The following is a 19414-nucleotide window of genomic DNA, read 5'->3' as shown; positions in this document are numbered from 1 at the left end:
ACACAACTGCTGGGAAAAAAAAAAAAAAACTAACTGGAAGTGTCACTTGCATGGGAGTGTGTGGGGTTGCATATTGTACAGCAGCCAGCCACTAGAACAATACAGCAATAATAATTTAAAAATGACTATGAATGAAAGGCTCAGAGTTGATTAAATTTGTGGGTGAATTTCCATAAAATGTTCCCACATGGGAAACCAAAGGATTCCTCTCTCTTTCTCTCTCTGACACACACACACACACACACACACACAGCCCCAAACCATGCCAACCCAATCATGCATACACAAAGGAACCATTTTAGTTTAAAAAGCTTAATTGTCTCCAAGTTTGTACTTATGTGCTTGCGTGGACATAAAACACATCCAACACAGAGGCTCACACACAATCTGTGTGAGTCTACTGCATGTATACAACAAATTGTGAGTAATTGGTACCAAACATAAGGCCAGGTTTAAGAATTATTAACAACTGATAATATACTATAATTGTACAATTTACAATTACTTACTACAGATTCATATTTTAAACACATCCACCAACACACTTTAAGGAGTTTACTGGTAGAAGCGAACAGCTACCCTGCTTTGTCCAGTTTTTTTTTTTTTTTTTCTTTTTTTTTTTTTGAGGACACAGAATCTCATCATTCCACTTGCCTGAGTACTTCACCCTCTCAGGAGAGACACTCTGTCACATCTGCTTAAGCAATCATCATGTAGTATATGAAAAATATTCCATGCTTGCTCAGTAAACCACACCCCCAAAGAGCTGCTGTGTTACTTTTTGGGTTGTTTTTATTGTCTTTATTTAGTTTTCTTTGACCTGATGTTATCAGGGACATTTTAGGTTAATGAAAATCGGATTAATTTCAGTTATGTGCCTTTAATGATTTACCAGATTATTTCACAATGAGCACAAATGAAATATCATCACTTAAACCTGTCTCTGATTGGAGGAAACAGAGATGTTACTATGTTACCTCTGACTCTTGTAGATACATTTTTTGTCGTTTATATCATTATTCTTTAAAAGCGGGGGTTCTCAAATATTTTTGCAGACTGTATGATTACAGTCCAGATTTATTTCATGAGTATAAAAAATATTCAAATATCAAGCACATTTATATCACGGTGGAAGGCAAATATATACCATCTTATTTATTTATTCATTACACCCATGAATACTTTTAATTCCTGAACCTGAGCTTTCCTGAAGCAGTTACACGGTATAAGAGTGTAGATTTCAGACATTTTGTATTGTATTAACATCAATTTTTCTAGTTTTTCAGTCAAATAAATTTAGAACTATGAAAACTAATCAATTAATATGACTGTACCAGTAGTAGTTAATAGTAATTGGGAACAGGGGTGACTGGTATAAATGGGCTAGCTTTCAAAAAAACCTTTTCATGCAGCCTTTCAGTGACATTTGATTACACAGAGTGAAATGCCCACAGGCTTTAATCTGCATTTGGGCTGATATTTTGCAGCTTATGTTGCTGACACATCCACAGCACATCATCAGCAGTGACTGCGAAGGTGCATGTGAAATATAGTCGCAGGTTTAATGAAAGTGAACAAGGTAGATTATGTACTTTATCATCCTTTTTTTTTTGTTTTGGAGGACAAACTAAAAGTAAAGGGAGGCATGATGGTGGTGCAGCAGGTAGAGCTGTTCCTGGGTTCAGGGTTCCTGGTTTTATCCTGAGCTCATGCTACTGACTGAGTCCATGTGGGTTTCCTCTTGGTTCTTCAGTTTTCCCAACAAACATGCAAGTAGGCAGATGCCAGGGGTTCTTAACCTTTTTCCCAGTACGAATCCTGTTTGGGGTTAAAATTTTGTCACAACCCCCACCCCCCTCATAAATGTGACTCAATACATTACCAATGGACAGCCATCATACTTCGCTGTGGTACAATGGCTGAACAGGTTCGACATAATAATCGACATTAGCCATCTTCTGTGGCCTGGAGGTGGTGGTATTAGGCAGACCTTTCTTACACTCATCAAAATTATATTGTTCGTCTTTTTTAGTTCTCTTGACTCCCTACCACATTGCAAACCCCAGGTTAATAATCTCTGGGCTACATTAAATTGCATGTAGGTGTGAGTGTGTGTGTGCATAGTGCAATTCAATGGACTGGTGATTCTTCCACCTTGTGCCCAGTGGATCTTGATCCACTGCAACCCTGACCAGGATAAAGCGGCTAAGGATGAATTAAATGAATGAAAGAACTAAATGGAGATAGCACATGTTGTCCAACCAAAGTACAAATTTCACAAAAGGACAAATAACAGTACCTTTACTGGGGTAATAGTTGGTGCCACATCATTCTTATTATGCCACTGATAAGACATTACTCAACCCTAACAGTTTCAGCTACTGATAGATACACTATATGGCCAAAGGTTTGTAGACACCTGACCATCACACCCATATGTGCTTGTTGAACATCCCATTCCAGATTTAGTCCCTCTTTCCTGTTATCATAAGCTCCACTCTTCTGCGAAGGCTTTCCACTAGATTCTGGAGCGTGACTGTGGGGATTTGTGTTCATTCAGCCACAAGAGCGTTAGTGAGGTCAGGCACTGATGTTGGTGAGGAGGTCTGGGGTTCAGTCGGTGTTCCAGTTCATCCCAAAGGTGTTCAGTGGGGTTGAGGTCAGGGCTCTGTGCAGGACACTCGAGTTCTTCCACTCCAACCTTCACACACCATGTCTTCATGGAGCTCGCTTTGTGCACAGGGGCATCGTCATGCTGGAACAGGTTTGGGCCTCTTAGTTCCAGGGAAGGGAAATTGAATTGAATTGAAAGACATCCTATACAATTGTGTGCTTCAGAAATTGTGGCAAAAGTTTTGGGAAAACCTACACAGCCAAAAATGGCAAAATATTAAGCTTTTAATGGTCTTAACAACAAATCATTGGTCAGAAAATGAGCAAGAATTAAACAAACAGATAAAGGAAGTTAGTATGGGAGCTTTTCCCTTTGATTTCTTTAAACGTTTAAGCCTTGTGGCCCTTGATGGTCTGCATCAGGTGTGGCAGATAACCAAATAATGATCAATCATTTAAGAAAAAAAAACATCACAGAAGATATTTGTGGAAATTTTTGAACATCCAGACATGTGTTAGTTTGAATTTTATATCAAACATTTTAATCATCATGATTTTACCTTTGCGTACAGGAAGACTATATAAGTGAATTTCCCTGTTTCTAGCTTTCCCCCAAACATTTTACTGTAGCAAAAGTAAATGAGCAAATGGTGGAAAATTCTTGCTAATTTTCTGACCAATAATTTCTTGTTAAGACCATTAAAAGCTTCATATTTTCCATTTTGGGCTTGGCCCATTTTTTTGCGCCCAGGAGTGTACATATGGGTATGATGGTCAGGTGTCTACAAACTTTTGGCCTTATAGTGTATTATCCTTCCCACATCTAATATAATGACTAGCCATCAGTATTCGTTAGTAGTGATTTGTACCATTCCACAAGCAGTGGGGCATAGCTAATACAACAATTTGGAATATCTTGAAAAAGAAAGCACTGGTGTACTAACAACCAGACATCGAACAGGTCGACCAAGGAAAACAACAGCAGTTGATGACAGAAACATTCTGAGAGCTGTGGAGAAAAACCAAAAACAACAGTCAGTGACATCACCAACAAACTCCACAGGGCAGGGGTGAAGCTATCACAATCCACCTTTTGAAGAAGACTTTGAGAACAGAATTATAGATTATAGGCCATACTACAAGATCAGCAAACTACTCATCAGCAGTAAGAATCAGAAGGTCAGATTGGAATTCACAAAGAAATACAGAGATGATCCAGATAAACTCTGGAACTGAGATTAACCTCTACCGAAGTGATGGAAAGGCCAAAGTCTGGAGAAAGAAAGGACCTACACATGAGGCAATCACTCAAGCATGGTGGAGGTAGTGTCATGGCTTGGGCTTGCATGGCTGCTTCTGGAACAGGCTCATTAATCTTTACTGATGATGTAACTCATGATGGTAGCAGCAGAATGAATTCAGAAGTCTACAGAAACATTCTGTCTGCCAATTTACAGAGAAATGCATCCAATCTAATTGGGAGGACCATCATCATGCAGCAAGACAATGACCCAAAACACACTGCCAACACAACAAAGGACTTCATCAGGGGGAAAAGTGGAAGGTTTTAGACTGGCCAAGTCATTCACCAGACCTTAAACCAACTTAGGAGCATTTGAAGGGGAAAAAACCCAAAACCTAACAACAGCTGATAGAAGCTGTGGTACAAGCCTGGAAAAGCAACACAAAAGTTGTGATGGTGATATCAGTGGGTCGCCAGCTTGATGCAGTCACCGCAAGCAAGGGATACGCAACCAAATATTAAGTGTCATTTAATTTAAGACTTTTGTTTGCCAAAACATGGGGTGGTCTGGTGCATCTAGATGTAAATATCAGGACATGAAAGCTGAAATTCAGATTTCAACTTCATCTTTTGATCTCAAACCCAAATGTCTTCAATGTTTAGCAAAAACAAAACAAATGGCCTTGCTGTTCCAGTACTTTCAGAGGGAGCTGTATGAGGACCTGCTTCATGCTTTAAGGTCATATTTATGGTAATGTGCGCTAATCCAGCTCTGTGTGTGTGTGTGTGTGTGTGTGTGTGTGTGTTTTCACTTCCTGGTCATATGAGAGAGGAATCACTGTGCCGTATCCTAGTCGAGCTGCTCCTTACCGCTTACACCACGGCAGAAAATCAGCTCCTTCACCGGTTTGTTTATCTGTAATCGTGTTGTAAACTGAACATTCGACCCATAAGGACAACAAACTACAGGTACATGCAGATATCATGGCTCTGATGCTGTTTATTCACAGAGGCCTGTGTGTGTGTGTGTGTGTTGTTGAGCCCCACAGACAGAGCTGTATCAGCGGCTTTTCTTTTCACTTACGTTTTTCCATCTGCCTGGTATTTCTTTTTTTGTTGTCTGCTTTATTTGTCATGACATTATTTCCTTCTGGCTGTGTGTGGTAGCTGTGAAAGACTGTAATAATACCAACCATGTCATTGTAGCTTCTCAAAGCCACCGTAGGGCTATAATACAGAGCAGCATACTATACTAGCGTACTACATAGTACAGTATGCTATCTATGATTCAGTGCTATTTTCACACACTATGTAGTGCTCTAGTATGCAGCTTCAGACACAGCCTGTGTTTGACATGGAGCTAACTAGCTAGCGACGTCCTTTAACTCAGCTTGGATGTGACACAAATCCAAAAATTAGTTTGGAGGTAGCTAATATTTCTTCTGAAACGTTTTGTAAACCATAAACGGTGGTATTGTGAAAATATAGCCAAGATAAGATGGCTAACTCGGCTAACCCGGCTACTGACTAGCTAGCTTAACTGTATTGATTCAATATTATATTAAGAGGAAGCTGTGCGTAAAAAGAGGTAATACAACTGCTGAAAGCTCTGTGACAGACTCATACACTCTTTTTAGTGTCACTGAGTAAAAAAAAAACACATTAATACACATTATTTTTGTTGGAAAACCTGCTCATTTGATACATCTCACTTTTTCATTTTATAGCCAAACCTCCATTTATATTTACACTACCCTGTGTAGTAAAGCTTCATCATCATTATCTTTGTGTTTAGTCTTCTTCTCATCAGTGTTTTTCTGGACATCATCTTTAAAATAAATCAGATCGATCATATCCTGGATCATAACTATGGATAATACTGGATTTATCAAGGTTTTAACATATTCTTCTCTGGAGGGATGACCGTCCTCATATCTCACTGTCTCATCTATCAACATGTCCATCTCATGTTTTGTTCATTATTTCCATGGAGTCATATTTTCTTCCCAACTTTTGTTAATACTATTGGAAATTGAGATAGGAATATTAAATACATGTCTATGGTCATAGTGGATTTCTTCCTGCGTCTTTCTCTTTCATACGTACTCAGGTGCTCTTTCTGAATTCCTTCTCTCTCTCTCTCTCTCTCTCTCTCTGTTTCTCCTTATTTCCCTGCTTTTGACTTTGCATCCCCAGTTTTTCTCTTCTCCTGATTTCTGGATCGTTCGCCGTGCACGTGGGCCAGAAGAGAGTCTGTTTTCCGTCCATTTTTTCCAACGCAACAAGCGGAAAGCAATCTCAAAGAGAGGACAGTGGATTCAATGGTACCAGACCTCCATACTGAATTTGGGTTGAAGGGGTGGGAGTGCCAGAGGGACTTTTTTCTTTGTTTCACTGGGAAAGATTTTCTGCAAAATGATGTTTGAAAATTTACATCACCTCTACAAGAATGTCTCATTGCCCCAAGTGATATTAAAGAGTAAGAAATTCATAGTCTGGCATACTGCTTTTAGATGCCGTAGGGAAAACAGGCCAGTGGATCTTGATATTGGCCATTTCCTTTGGTGTGCCAAGAATTGATTTGCATTGAAGTGTTAGTTAACGTCGACTAGTAAAAGCAAAGAAACTCCCACAGGTAGGAATGCATCAATCCCACTTTCCCCAACACTCTAAGTATCATCCAATCCCATACAGATGTCTTCACAGTGACCCAAGCCTGGGCTTCAAGATGATTTGTGTCGTGTGTTTATATGTAGGATCTGCGGCGTCAGTCAACCTGTCAAGATCGCATTAGTACATCCCTAGTTATGGGGCCCAAATATGGGATTTGAAGCTGTGTAATTAAAGCTGAGAATTAAAGCATTGTGTACATGCAGTGTATTCGTAATAGACAGGTTCTGGCATGCTGCTGTGGGATTTTTAAGGATCTTTACCTGCAAAAAATGCTAAAAAAATCTTAGCAAGTATCTTAAATATAAATAAATTTAGCCAGTAGTTTTAATATCAGGGTTATTGTAAAACAAATATAACATTAAATCTAATTATAGCCTGCTTTCTTGTTGTTTTTATTAATCTCAAGCTTGAAATTAGCAGATAGTTTAGCTTTCCTTCAACCATTTATTTCTAGAAAGGTGCAAAATTATCTGGTAATAAAATGTAAAAATTGTTTATCATGTGTAATATGTGTAATAATTGTAATATTTTTGTTATATAATTTGTTACAACGCTAGCAGGTTTTTATACCCATAGGACAACATGAAGATGTGTTTTAGTGTGTTATAAATATTCGCCAATAGCTTGTATGTCCACTCTTAGCATTTATGACTGCCACCGAGCACATCTTTTGTAAATAGCAACATTTTTTTGGGTCCTCTCAGTTAAAATATTCTCCCTGGTATGTGTAGCTCTATATCTAAATCTTTGTCCGTGTACTCCTCTTAACAAATCTGTTGTCTCTGCTAGGTTTTATTCACCCTAGGTTATATAGGGACACCTCGCACTATGGGGGATGCAAACTTGTGCACTTACTTGTGTTTATTAAGTGCTTTTTGATGATGTAGGCTATAGTGGATGACTCATTATTATTTTTTCTCCTGTGGTCCTGCAAGAGGGAGCCAGAGAGGGAGGAGCAGACTGACGCCAGCATGCCTCCCAAATTCAAGCGGCACCTGAACGACGACGAGGTCACCGGCTCCGTGCGCAGTGAGAGGGTAAGACTTGTCACATCGCGGGGCATTGTGGGAATGTTTAAGTCTAAATGGGTCTTCACTCATAGGCCTTCAACACAATCTAGCATGCCAGATGTGGAATACATGTTTCTGAGCATTTTAGCACATCAACTTTTAACTGTTTCACATGCTGAAATAACAAGACACTCTTTGTATCACTAGAAAGTTCTGTGGAGAATGCTAGTTATTTATAATTGCAGCCAAAGAAACTGTATGTTTGTGTATATAAACTATATGGTCAAAAGTATGTGGACACCTGACCATCACACCCATAGGTGCTTGTTGAACATCCCATTCCAGATTTAATCCCCCTTTCCTGTTATAATAAGCTCCACTCTTCTGCGAAGGCTTTCCACTAGATTTTGGAGTGTGTCTGTGGGGATTTGTGATCATTCAGCTACAAGAGCATTAGTGAGATCAGACACTGATGTTGAATGAGGAGGTCTGGGGTTCAGTCGGTGTTCCAGTTCATCCCAAAGGTGTTCAGTGGGGTTGAGGTCAGGGCTCTGTGCAGGACACTCGAGTTCTTCCACTCCAACCTTCACACGCCATGTCTTCATGGAGCTCGCTTTGTGCACCATGTCATGCTGGTACAGGTTTGGGCCTCTTAGTTCCAGTGAAGGGAAATTGTAATGCTACAGCGTACAGAGACATTCTAGACAATTCGGTGCTTCGAACTTTGTGGCAACAGTTTTGGGAAGAACAACATATGGGTGTGATGGTCAGGAGTCCACAAACTTTTGACAATATAGTGATTGAACATTTAGTGTATGACAAATAAGACACCTAGTAGTAGTGTTCTTCAGGTGATTTGAGTCAATGAGTGTGTGTGTGTGTGTGTGTGTGTGTGTGTGAGAGAGAGAGAGAGACTGAGAGTTATAAACAAATAATGGATAAAGGGGCGAATGTTAAATTAGATTAAACCTCTAACGTCACTGGATGCATAGTTGTCCACTAAGTAAACAAAATGTCCGTACATTGTTGAAGCACCTCATCACTGCATTCTCCTGCTTCCTAGTGTGGGAGGACATAAGGAAGATTAATGGCTGTTGTCTGTGTTCAGATTTTTCTATGTTAAACTGTTAAAAATGCATGCACACACACACACACACTTGCTCCTTTCTTCCTCTCAGCAGATCACCGGTAATGACTACCAGTCCACGTCTGAATTCTGATTGTTTTTCACCCATGTGACCTCTTCTCCATCCCTGGCTCTTTCTCATGTTTTTGTCCTTGCAATACTCAACTCATTTTCTCATTTTCATTTATTCGTATTCAGAATTTTATGTCTCTAAATTACCGTTTACGGATTATTACTTCCTTATGTCATTAAATAAAACCATAAAGAGTCATTTTGTGTGCAGCATCAGTCTACCTGCATGTCTCTTCATGAGGCAAACCGCATAAAAAAGAGTTTAATGTGAAAAAGATGGCAAGATAATTACCATTAGGAGGTTTAAAAAAAACAGTAATTAGACAAGCATGGTTGATGAGGGACTGAAATACAGATGGATATATCATGAGCCTTGGATCTCACAGGGTTTATGTAGGAGTAAAGATCACTCTTGTGCTATCATGTTGCTATCTTCATTCATCACTTTTTAGAGAATGTCTGTCTACTATGGAACGTCTAGCTTTTGCGCAAAACCTTGATACGACTCTGTTCTCATCGCCGTCATCGCTCTATTTGGGTCTGTCAGAGAACCAGCTGCAAATTGTTGGCAGACAATGCTGAGCTTTAGTACATCCAAAGAAAAGTCTTCTCAAGTTCTCCTCAAAAATATTCCCATTCACACATCTGTGAAGTGAGACCGGTTAACTGATATTTGTCTAATATGTCCCTCAGGTGGTCGTTACACAATCACTGTTGACTTATCCCCATTCTAAAAAGAGGGATTAATATTTATATTGCAGTATAAGAGCCAGGCCACTGGGAAAACAGCAGACAAAACACTCCAGACCTGCAGGTGGAGTCTGGGTGCAGTTACAGTTTTATGTAAGGATGTTAATCCTCTCTCGCCCTCTCAAATAGCTCTTGATTATCTGTAAAGTCAATCACCTATAGTACGCATTTAGTCTCAGTGACACTGTGTAAAAGTACAATGTGGACTGAATGTGGAGGAGGTGTTCCTCATTCAGATCTCTACATTTCCAAAATACAGCCAGATTCAGAATAAATAAATGGCCTGTACGAGTGGTTTCTGTCCTCTTCCCATCTTCTTATACATACGTGTGCTAATCATGTTGCAGCAGACACAGCAGAAAGTCTGTATGAAACCTGTATGAAAGGCAGTTTATAAGTCAGAAAAATGGCAGACTTGGAAAGAACTCGCACTGATCTGACTTTCTGTTTCAACAGAGGAACTTGTTGGAGGAAGACTCTGATGAGGAGGAAGACTTTTTTTTGTGAGTAACACACACACACACAGTGTTTGTAGGAATATTTGTGGTTAAATGTAATGGCATTTATCATTTTATTACATGTTATTAAATGATTTAAAATAAGACCCTAGTCTTTTTATTATTTTTTTGCATACAGAAGAGGACCAACTGGACCCAGGTTTGGCCCCCAGAATGACAAAATCAGACAGTAAGTTGTTACTAGAGGTTGATTGACACACACACACACACACACACACACACACAGAGAGAGAGAGAAAGAGAGAGGAAACATTATTAGTTAAATAGAAATGTACTTCCTCCTGCACATGGCTTGAAATTCAGTCCTGGTGACCTTACATAACTTCTCATAAATAGATCTCTGAAAACACACACTTTTCCAGCGATGGAGACATATTTTTCACAGACCTACCCAGCCTGCATTCACACTGATGGTCAGAACGAAGGATGGTTTTATCATTATTTGGGCTACCAGTACAGAAGAATAATTGCATTTGAAAGTGTATAATTCAAAACATTAGATGGAATGAATACAATCACTTTTTGGTTTCTGCCCTACCCCAAGATGTTGAAGTTGGGAATATGGTATTAGTATGCACTTTGTTTTGAGTTTGGACCATGCGGTTAAGTTCCACTAGTTCTCGGGCCTCTGGTGTGGTTCAGCCCATGCAGCCATGCCACAAATTGTTAAGGTAAGCCACTGTGAGGTTTCCACAGTTGGCCGCCACCTTTGGCCTGACCAGTGTTTTGGTGTCCCACACCAACAGAGCGAGTAGTACAACTGTGGGTGGTACGAGGTGCATGTTTGCAGCAGGTGGTAGGCTCAGTGAACTGAGACTCCTGCACAATTGGCTTTGATGGCAGTTCATTCCAGTAACCACATGTCAGTGATGGCAAGAATTGTGTACTTTTATCATTTTAAATCGAGGTTGGTGCAGCCACAGACTAGAATAGGTCAAAATAGCCTGCCCCATGCACCATTACTGTATATCAGCTGTAAGGGAACACATCCTCTCCTGATTTCAGTGCAGGTGTAGTAACACTTGTTGAATCATTAGAAGTATAAGAACATTTGCTCAAATTTGTCGTACCTTCTTTAACAACTACTGCGATGCTCTCTTTTGCTTTTGTGCATCAGGGTGCAGTCTCAGGTTGATGAGGTCATTGATGTGATGCAGGAGAACATCTCGAAGGTGATTGAACGTGGAGAGCGTCTGGAAGACCTGCAGGATAAATCTGGTGAGATGTACAAACTGTCACCAAAGAGAACATGATCAGCTACATTGGGTGGGGTGAATAAATCACTCGCCCAGGTGCCTGGAGCAGAATGATTACGTGTCTGGGCAGACATGTGGGCTCAGTAGACTAGTGGTCACCAGTGTTTTTTTTTTTTTTTTTTTTTTTTTCCCTCGTACAGCATCCAAAGAAAAAGAAAGGCATGACACATTGACTTTCACAAAACAAATGTTTTTATTTGATATGTATATTTAAGTCGAATGCAGTAGTGGGACCCACCTTGTTGTTGTAACAGAACAGTTCACACTGTAGTTTTTTTTTTACTAGTTGGATTAACTAGGTTGCACAGATGACCGACTGCCTTTACAGAATCAGCAGAACGCAGGTATGTGCAAATACTTACAAGTGAGCAAAACAAGTAGTGTAAGCAGTGTATAAAATAAGCAGTGTAAAGCGCAAAGCTCTCCTAGCTAGCACAACACACAGTCACCTTGTTTGTGTCTGTATTAATGCACTTAACTACTAACTAGCTCACCATCATTTATTACATTATGTTAGGTTTCTGGTCTACCAAAACATAGTATTTATGATTTGTCCACACGTGGATTATCTTAACCATGTTTTAAACATCCTGAGGCACTGCCAGGCTAATGATGGTGGTTCATATTTTCATTGGAACAGTTCCTTCATTTCTTACTTCATTTCTACTTAAGTCAGTGTCGTGTGTCTGTGGGATCCTGTTTAGGACTGTAGCAGTGTGAACAGGAGAGGATTTTGGGCAACTTCTCCACAGTACTAAACAAATGCCTTTCTGTTTTTAATGTGATTTCTTCACCATTTCCACCTAAGACACATTTTGTAGATTTTTCAGACACAGGTGGCATAGGTTAGCATTTTAAGTGATTTGAGTCTATGCTTAAATGTGTATCTAGGGAAGAGTTTCTCAATATAGTCCACAGGGGATCTATTCCAGCTACCAACATGCTTAGACCAAACCGCACTGAATAGCGGTATAATTATACTGGGATCTGGGAAAGGGCAAACATTTGTGGATTAGGAAACACTGATCTAGGTTATTTGAGACAGCCATGTGTCACTCCTGGTGCAAACTGAATACATATCCTGCTTTAGTGCCCTTGGTTTGCAGTTCAGTAGAAGTTTGAGGTATACCGTTCAAAGGAGTTGTTGTCTCTGTGAAACCCAGAGCCAGACCATTAGGAAAGGATTGTGTATCTCAGGAGATCTTGTTGGAAATAACCGAGAGCAGACCTGCCGACCTTTACGCAGTTTGCATAGGAGCTCTGCATTTTAAGATCAGATTGCACTGATACAAGTTATCGCTCAAAAATATACCAAACGTGTCTTCTTTTTTCCCCCCAATAAAAAGAGCAGATGAGCTAACTGACATGAATCTAAAATGACTGACAGTTGTGCATGTGTCCCGCCTCCTACCCCTAATCTCACATCAATAATCTTGTAGCCAGTGCTTTCGTCTCAATTTTGTGACTTCACTTTGTGAAGGTAAATGGAGAATGTTTTGAGTTCATTAATATGAAATGAAACGAAATCTATCAGTGTATCTTTGACTTAGCTAACATTAGACAAGTATTGGTTAATTCTATTTATTAGGGATGCCACTGAAAAACATCAGCTGAAAATAGTGAAGAAACGGCAATTTTCAGGCAAAAGAGGGAAAAAAAAAAAAGGATGAAAATTTGACCAAAAATTAAATAGCCCTACAATGAAATATCAAATGTAGCAATTTACAAATCATTTTACTGGTAATGATAATTATAAAGTGATTAAAAGTGCTGTTTGCTCTCTTTCACCAGACAGCACACACTCATGCAGTGCAGTCAAAACCTGTCACAGTACAAACTGGGAGCTGGGAGTGTGCATAAACACCAGGTGCTTGGGAAAAAATCTGCTGCTTGTCTGTTTTAGTTAAGAATTAGACGCTAGAAAGGTTTACGTGCACACTGTTAAAAAAGTAAAGGAAAATAAACATGTCTTGTGTCTAAAACAGACTAAATTATCATTTGAAAGGATTATATTGAAAATGTACTGCATTTCTACCCCCAAATTCAGGATTGTAGCTGTATAACTCCCTTCTTCTTCTATTCATTCATTATTAAAGGGAGAACATTCACATCCCCAACATTGTGCAAAAACTTCAATTTGATCTTGAGGTGAAATATTTGCTACATGCTGTTGTTTGACAATATGCACATTGTGTATATGCTGACTAGCTTGATTCTCCTGGTATACGTAAATAGCTGTGACAGGTGAAGTGATATCTCATATGATCACTGTTAATTGCGTCATATTCAGAAGAACAAATATTGCTGTGAAATATTGCAAGATTTCTGCATGAGGCTCAAAGGAACATAGAGCAATCTGTAGAGCAACATCAGACCAGAGGGATGTATAAGCTACTGAACAGCTTGGCAAAGACCATATGCTTTCCTCATCAAACAATAAAAAGCAGTGTACATGCGAAAAGTCATGATGAGCTCATTACCTTACTGTAGTCCAGACTTCTGTAGTTTGGGTGAGAAGTAAAGTACATAAGGTAAACATTAGAAAGCCACAGCTAATCCAAACTGTATCACAAAACTATAGCTCAAAATCAGAATTCATGCTTTGGACAAAAAGGTAAGATTGCAGTTTCTACACAGTGGTTCAGGCATTCATTTCCAGATGCAAAGAACATTATTGCCCTTTGGACATTATGGCTTGTACCTCACTCATTTCCGAACTTCCGCATGTGCCATGGGGTGCTGTTATTCATATAGGTTTATAGTTGTTGGTTTTTAAAGAGAAGAAATCAGCCCACATCTTGTTAAAAATAACTGTTTAATATAATTCCCATTTTTCTTTGCTACAACAGCTTACTGCTTTCATTAACCAAATGCTTACCACAAGGCTAGTTTCTCACATCATACTGTTTACTCAGATGGGTCAGTCATCCTTAAAGAGAAATGTTAATGGTGTCCTTGTTCTGAAAAACTCCCACATTTGAACAAGTCTAGGCTTCAATTATGAATAAATATTTAGTTCTACGTATTTCATCCAGTCACAGGCTCAGCAAGAGTGCTGCTTTGCCTCAGCATTGCTGTGTGGACTTGTTCAGATAATTGTGCTTGGCCTTGGGTGAAGGAAAAGCTGTCTGTCTGCTGCTTGTTCTGATCTTGTTGTTTATACCTGTACCTGTTTGCGATCCCAGCAGTCACAGTGAATATCAGCAGGCACCTCATGGTGAAAGATGGCTCGGCTTTGTGTCCGTCTTTGGAATTCTCATTTTCTACGCTCATTAAGAAGCGAATGTCAGATGGAATAATGCTTGTGAACTTCAAGAGACGATGTCAGACCATTACTGAGCATGAGAGTGGAGCGAAACATGGCCCGACAACCTGTCTTAAATTTACTATCATTATTCTGATGCTTGTTAACGATCGTTCAGAATTCCAGACAGAGACGAAGCCAAACTTTCTCTGTCCAGTGAATGTCAACAGGCATCTCCTGGAGACAGACTGGGCCGGTAATAGTGATCTCAGTAGGGCTGTTACGTAAGTGGGGGGAAAAAGAGTCCTCTCTCAATTCTTTCCACATCAGTCTAGTCTTTGAAATTTTCCTGATGTTCTACAGCTCATCCAGGTGTAGTGGGATGGGCAGGACATCATCACTGCACAGATTTTTTTTGGGTTTTTTTTTTTTTTTTGGCAGTCCAGTTTTTATAAATAAATATGAGTAGGTGTGTATTGCATAACCATGTCCTGTCATTCAGTGGACACGTCTAGACCAAAGTTTTCTTGGGTGTTCATTTCTTGGTCATGTGATTTCCAGAGAGCCTGTCGGACAACGCGTCTGCGTTCAGCAGCCGGGCCAAACAGCTACACCGGAGGATGTGGTGGAGGGACATCAAGGTACGTCCTCATGTACCTGTCAGTTTCCTTTTTTTTTAAAAAAAAAAAAAAAAAAAAACCCCGAATGATGTGGTAGAAAAATAAATACACAAATCCTCAAGTTGAAGTATTAATGATAAAATACTCTGTTAAGTAAAGTTAAGTAAAGGCACAGTTATTTATGATATTTACAATAAAATTTCAAGTAAAACAGTAAAAGCACATGATAAATGATAATCGATTTAATGTATTTAATGATAACTTGTATACCTTATATTTAATGATAATTGATAATGGTAAAACAGGCACCTGCTTTTCAATTAAATACTTTTATATTTACTAGATTTCTGTGGAAATTCAGTTTTGTTTTTGCTCTTTTCTTTTTAAATGGAACAGCACTAATCTTTTTTTTTTTTTTTTTTTTTTCCCCTCCTTGCCTCCTCAGATGAAGATGATCGTGGCATTAGTGATAATCGTATTGCTACTTATTATAATCAGTATGTATACAGTCTCACAGATAAATATTCTACTTAGCTGAATGTAGTTAACAAAGATGATGAAATTGTTATCTTATTCGTTGTCTCTCTCTTTTTCTGTCTAGTCCCTGTGATACTGCGGTATCACTAGTTTCCTGCAGGGAGGTTGGCTTCATCTGCTCTTCCTCCATCCTCCTCCTCCTCCACCTCCTCCTTTGCCATTCCTCCACACAAGAATGGGGTGCTGCGAGACCCACTGAACTGTCTCACTGAAGCTTCATCTACAACACTGGGGCAGTGAAGAATGTGTGTGCGTATGTGTGGGCTTATGTTCTTTGAATAAGTCAACACGCCTTTGCAAAGTGGTCCACCCTACATCCCCACCCTACTCATGCAGTAAATGTATATACATAGTAGTGTTTCTAAATCTAGAATCAGTCTTAGTCTGAAGGTTTATATCTGATTTTATTATTATACTGTTGTCTGACAAAACAAAGACCTCAACCATTACTCTCATGCTTATGAGCGCACACACACACACACACACACACACACACACACACACACACACACACACACACAGACACACACATCATTTTTTTCCCCCCCACATTAGTGGAATTAGGTGCCATGCAGAAGAGGAAGCCTTCACTCTGTACTGTTGATATGATCTCATTAAGGTTTTAAACACGTTATTAGAATTAATCCAAGATCCACTGGCAGAGAGAAAGAGATGCTTTTAAACATCAGCTTCTATCATCATTTTCTCTAAAAGGAAATACTTTTCAGTTACTTGGCAGGTGTTAAAAAAAATGTGAAATGATCACGGCTAATTGTGGTGAGTTGTAGCGTTTTGGTTTTCACAGAGCACTTCTTATAACGGTTTAAGTAAATGATTTTTTAATAATTTGGCAAGTTCGACTTTGACGGGCTCACTGCCTTTATAAGCTTCATTAAGGTGTAAGGCCATGCAAACCTGAATACTCATCTAAATACGTTTACAGCAATGAGGTGATGAAATGAGTGGAAATTCAAATCTGTAGCTTATTAAAAAAAATGCCCATGTTTAAAATTATATACGACTCATAAATGTAAAGCTGGCAAAAAAATGACTCAACTGGCTTGCACTGAATATATCTAATAAAGTAGGATGAGAATTAACGACAGTATTTTTTGGAGAGGTCACATGGAAATGATATGCTTGTTACCAGTGCATGGGATTTAAAAACCTACACTCTTCCTTGCTTTAAAATGGAGGAACGAGCACAGTGTTTGCATTTAGTACCGCTGGAAGTTGGTTAGAGGAGTAATCAGATTTGTATAGCCTATAGGTGAGTTGCTCTTGATGGTTTCATTGTTAACAGGAGGTAACATGGAGACATCTGTAAATTTGTATCAACTTGTATCGCTTTAATGATGTACTATTCTTTTGTATTTAATTTATATGTAAATATCCATTCCTTAAACAAGGGAATTGCATTAATAGACTGTGAACTACTTTTGCGTTTTGAAATAAATTTGTTTTAAAGCGAGTCTGGCTGGATGCATTTCAGAAGCAGAAGAGCGAGGCGGAGACATCTGCACGTCTGCCACCCTAAACTAAAATTACCCACACTGATGTCTCACTTCCTTCTCCTCATCCCTCTTCTCTCTTCTTTCTACTGTAAATTTCATTATTCAGGCTTTTACTAGAGTCCACTGCTCAGTACAAGGGCAGAGTCCCTTGTCACTACTAAAACTGCTTCGATGTAAAAACTCTTCTTGTTATTCCAGTTTTTATTTCTTACTTTTACCTTTTACCCTGTTTCCTGTTTTACTACTGCTTCTCTCTTTTCGTCCATTTTCCAATTTATTTCCTGTTCCCTCTGTTCTCATTGCCAGAGTGCAGTTGGTTTCTGCAGGTCCACAGTAGACAGAAGCACCAAGCCATGGCAACGAACACAAAGACACATTAAATACTGCAGCAATAACCAGCCTATTTATAGGGAGACGGAATAGATGGAACAGTATTCAGTTTCTTTGTCATTGTCTCTTTATATCCCACTTTATTTTTCCATCTCGCTTCATCTCATCAGCTTTATTCATGTGAATTTGTATCAAGACCTACTGAAAACTGTGAGCTAAGAAGTGCAGGCATGAGCCCTACTGCTGTGCTTCTGGTTTGAATCTTATGTAAGTCTCCACACAGCCAAATCTCCCAACATGCACTCTGTCCTTGGTTGAAAATTAGGTTTCTAGTGTTTCATGATGATGATGAAAAGTACAGCATATTTCATATTTAATATAATGAATATGTAATATGATTTAATATATACAGTCAGGTCCATAAGTATTTGGCCAGTGACACAATTTTTGTAATTCTGCCTCTGTACACCACCAGAGTGGATTTGAAATGAAGCAATCAAGCTGTGATTGAAGTGTAAATTTTCAGCTTTAATTCATGGGGATTAACAAAACTATTGCGTTAAACGTTTAGGAATTACAGCCATTTTTTACTGAGTTCCTCCATTTTCACAGGCTCAAAAGTAGTTGGATAATTGACTGAGAAGCAGTTTCATGACCATGAGTTTCATGAGAAGCAGTTTTCTCGTTATTTAATGACAAATTAAGGAGATAAAAGGTCTGGAGTTGATTCCAAGCGTTGAATTTGCTTATGGTAGCTGTTCGTGGGAACTCTCACTATGTGGTCCTGACAACTTCACAAAAAAAAAAAAAGGATAAAATATAGTTATATTACATTACGTAGTTATATTGCATCGCATTACATTTTTCCTTAACATCATCATGAATTATTGTTTGCACATTGCTTACTTTCTTGTTTTCTTTCAGAAAAAAAAATTCATGATTTTCACATGCAAATTTTTCATTTTCAGGAGATTTTTTATTAGGATTTTTTTTTTGTTGTTGCATTTGTCTTTTCAGGGGCTTTGTATAATGTTAATAAAATAATGCATGTATTAATTTAAAAAAAAAAAAAAAAAAAAACTTAAACAAGCCAAATAATGGACACCTGCATTATCAAATGTCTATCTTATTCCATGATAAATACCGATGCCCTATTTATTAGGTTCTGTGGGAAAATATTTACACCTAGAGACTGGAGTTCAGTTAATTCTGATTAAATGTTAAATTTAGTAACATACTGTAATTTATGCTAATTTATGCACAATTCTTAGTTATGGATGGAATAAAGTTATCGTTAAGCAATCTCACTATAAAATGTGACATTTATTAAGAAGTAAAGAAAATTTTAAAATGTAAATTAAGGATAACCGTCACCCTGACCAGGATAAAGTAGTTACTGGGAAAAAAAAAAAAAAAAGTATTGAAAGGACTGTTTAAAAATAAAAATCCAATAAATTTTAAGGGAAAAAATAACATCTTAGTTATTTAATATGTGAACTCACGTATTTCCTCGATCATTTATTCAATCAAATTATCAATGGTGTAGTGCTGGCTCATTAGCCAGCATGGACTCAGCAGCATCTATTGCAGTCAGTAAATTTCCCTGACAGTGTTGAGTCACACAACCAATAAAGCGTCTTTGTTTCTGGGAAGTTATGTAAGTCAAAGTTTTGCTTCTTATTGCTCTCTAGGCATGTGTGAGTGTGTTAAACTCTTCCAAAGCAGGTTGTGAACCCTGACAAGCATAAACCACATGAAACCTGCAGACAGAACCTGGAGGTACAGTGTGTTTTGAGTTTGTAATTCGTGGTGGTAAAATAACAGGAACACATGACCCCCTGAAAGAGAAGAGTTCAGGTTGTAGTTATTATACATCAGTGTTACTCAATAGTTCAGTAGAAACCTTAC

The 19414-nt window shown here is 38.6% G+C and overlaps 1 protein-coding gene across 3 annotated transcripts; it reads left to right on the top strand.

Annotated features, from left to right (window-relative positions):
- Window positions 1-2594: 2594 nt before the first annotated feature.
- On the top strand, window positions 2595-17133 carry vamp4 (vesicle-associated membrane protein 4). Of its 3 annotated transcripts, XM_026944458.3 has the most exons (9): window positions 4635-4825; window positions 6053-6180; window positions 7465-7566; window positions 9944-9990; window positions 10124-10174; window positions 11123-11223; window positions 15067-15146; window positions 15571-15622; window positions 15727-17133. In XM_026944458.3, exons 2-9 carry the CDS (start codon window positions 6178-6180, stop codon window positions 15750-15752), a joined length of 462 nt encoding a protein of 153 aa, XP_026800259.1. In that variant the 5' UTR covers window positions 4635-4825; window positions 6053-6177; the 3' UTR covers window positions 15753-17133. The 3 variants fall into 3 exon arrangements, with proteins under 3 accessions (XP_053098246.1, XP_026800259.1, XP_026800260.1); XM_053242271.1 differs by lacking the exons at window positions 4635-4825; window positions 6053-6180 and adding an exon at window positions 2595-2764; XM_026944459.3 differs by lacking the exon at window positions 6053-6180 and having other exon boundaries at window positions 4637-4825.
- Window positions 17134-19414: the final 2281 nt, after the last annotated feature.

Source organism: Pangasianodon hypophthalmus, chromosome 19 (assembly GCF_027358585.1).
Source record: "Pangasianodon hypophthalmus isolate fPanHyp1 chromosome 19, fPanHyp1.pri, whole genome shotgun sequence".
In the NCBI taxonomy this organism is placed as follows: Eukaryota; Metazoa; Chordata; class Actinopteri; order Siluriformes; family Pangasiidae; genus Pangasianodon; species Pangasianodon hypophthalmus.
The sequence above is the reverse complement of the archived record's forward strand: the minus strand, read 5'-3'. Positions and strand labels throughout refer to the sequence as shown.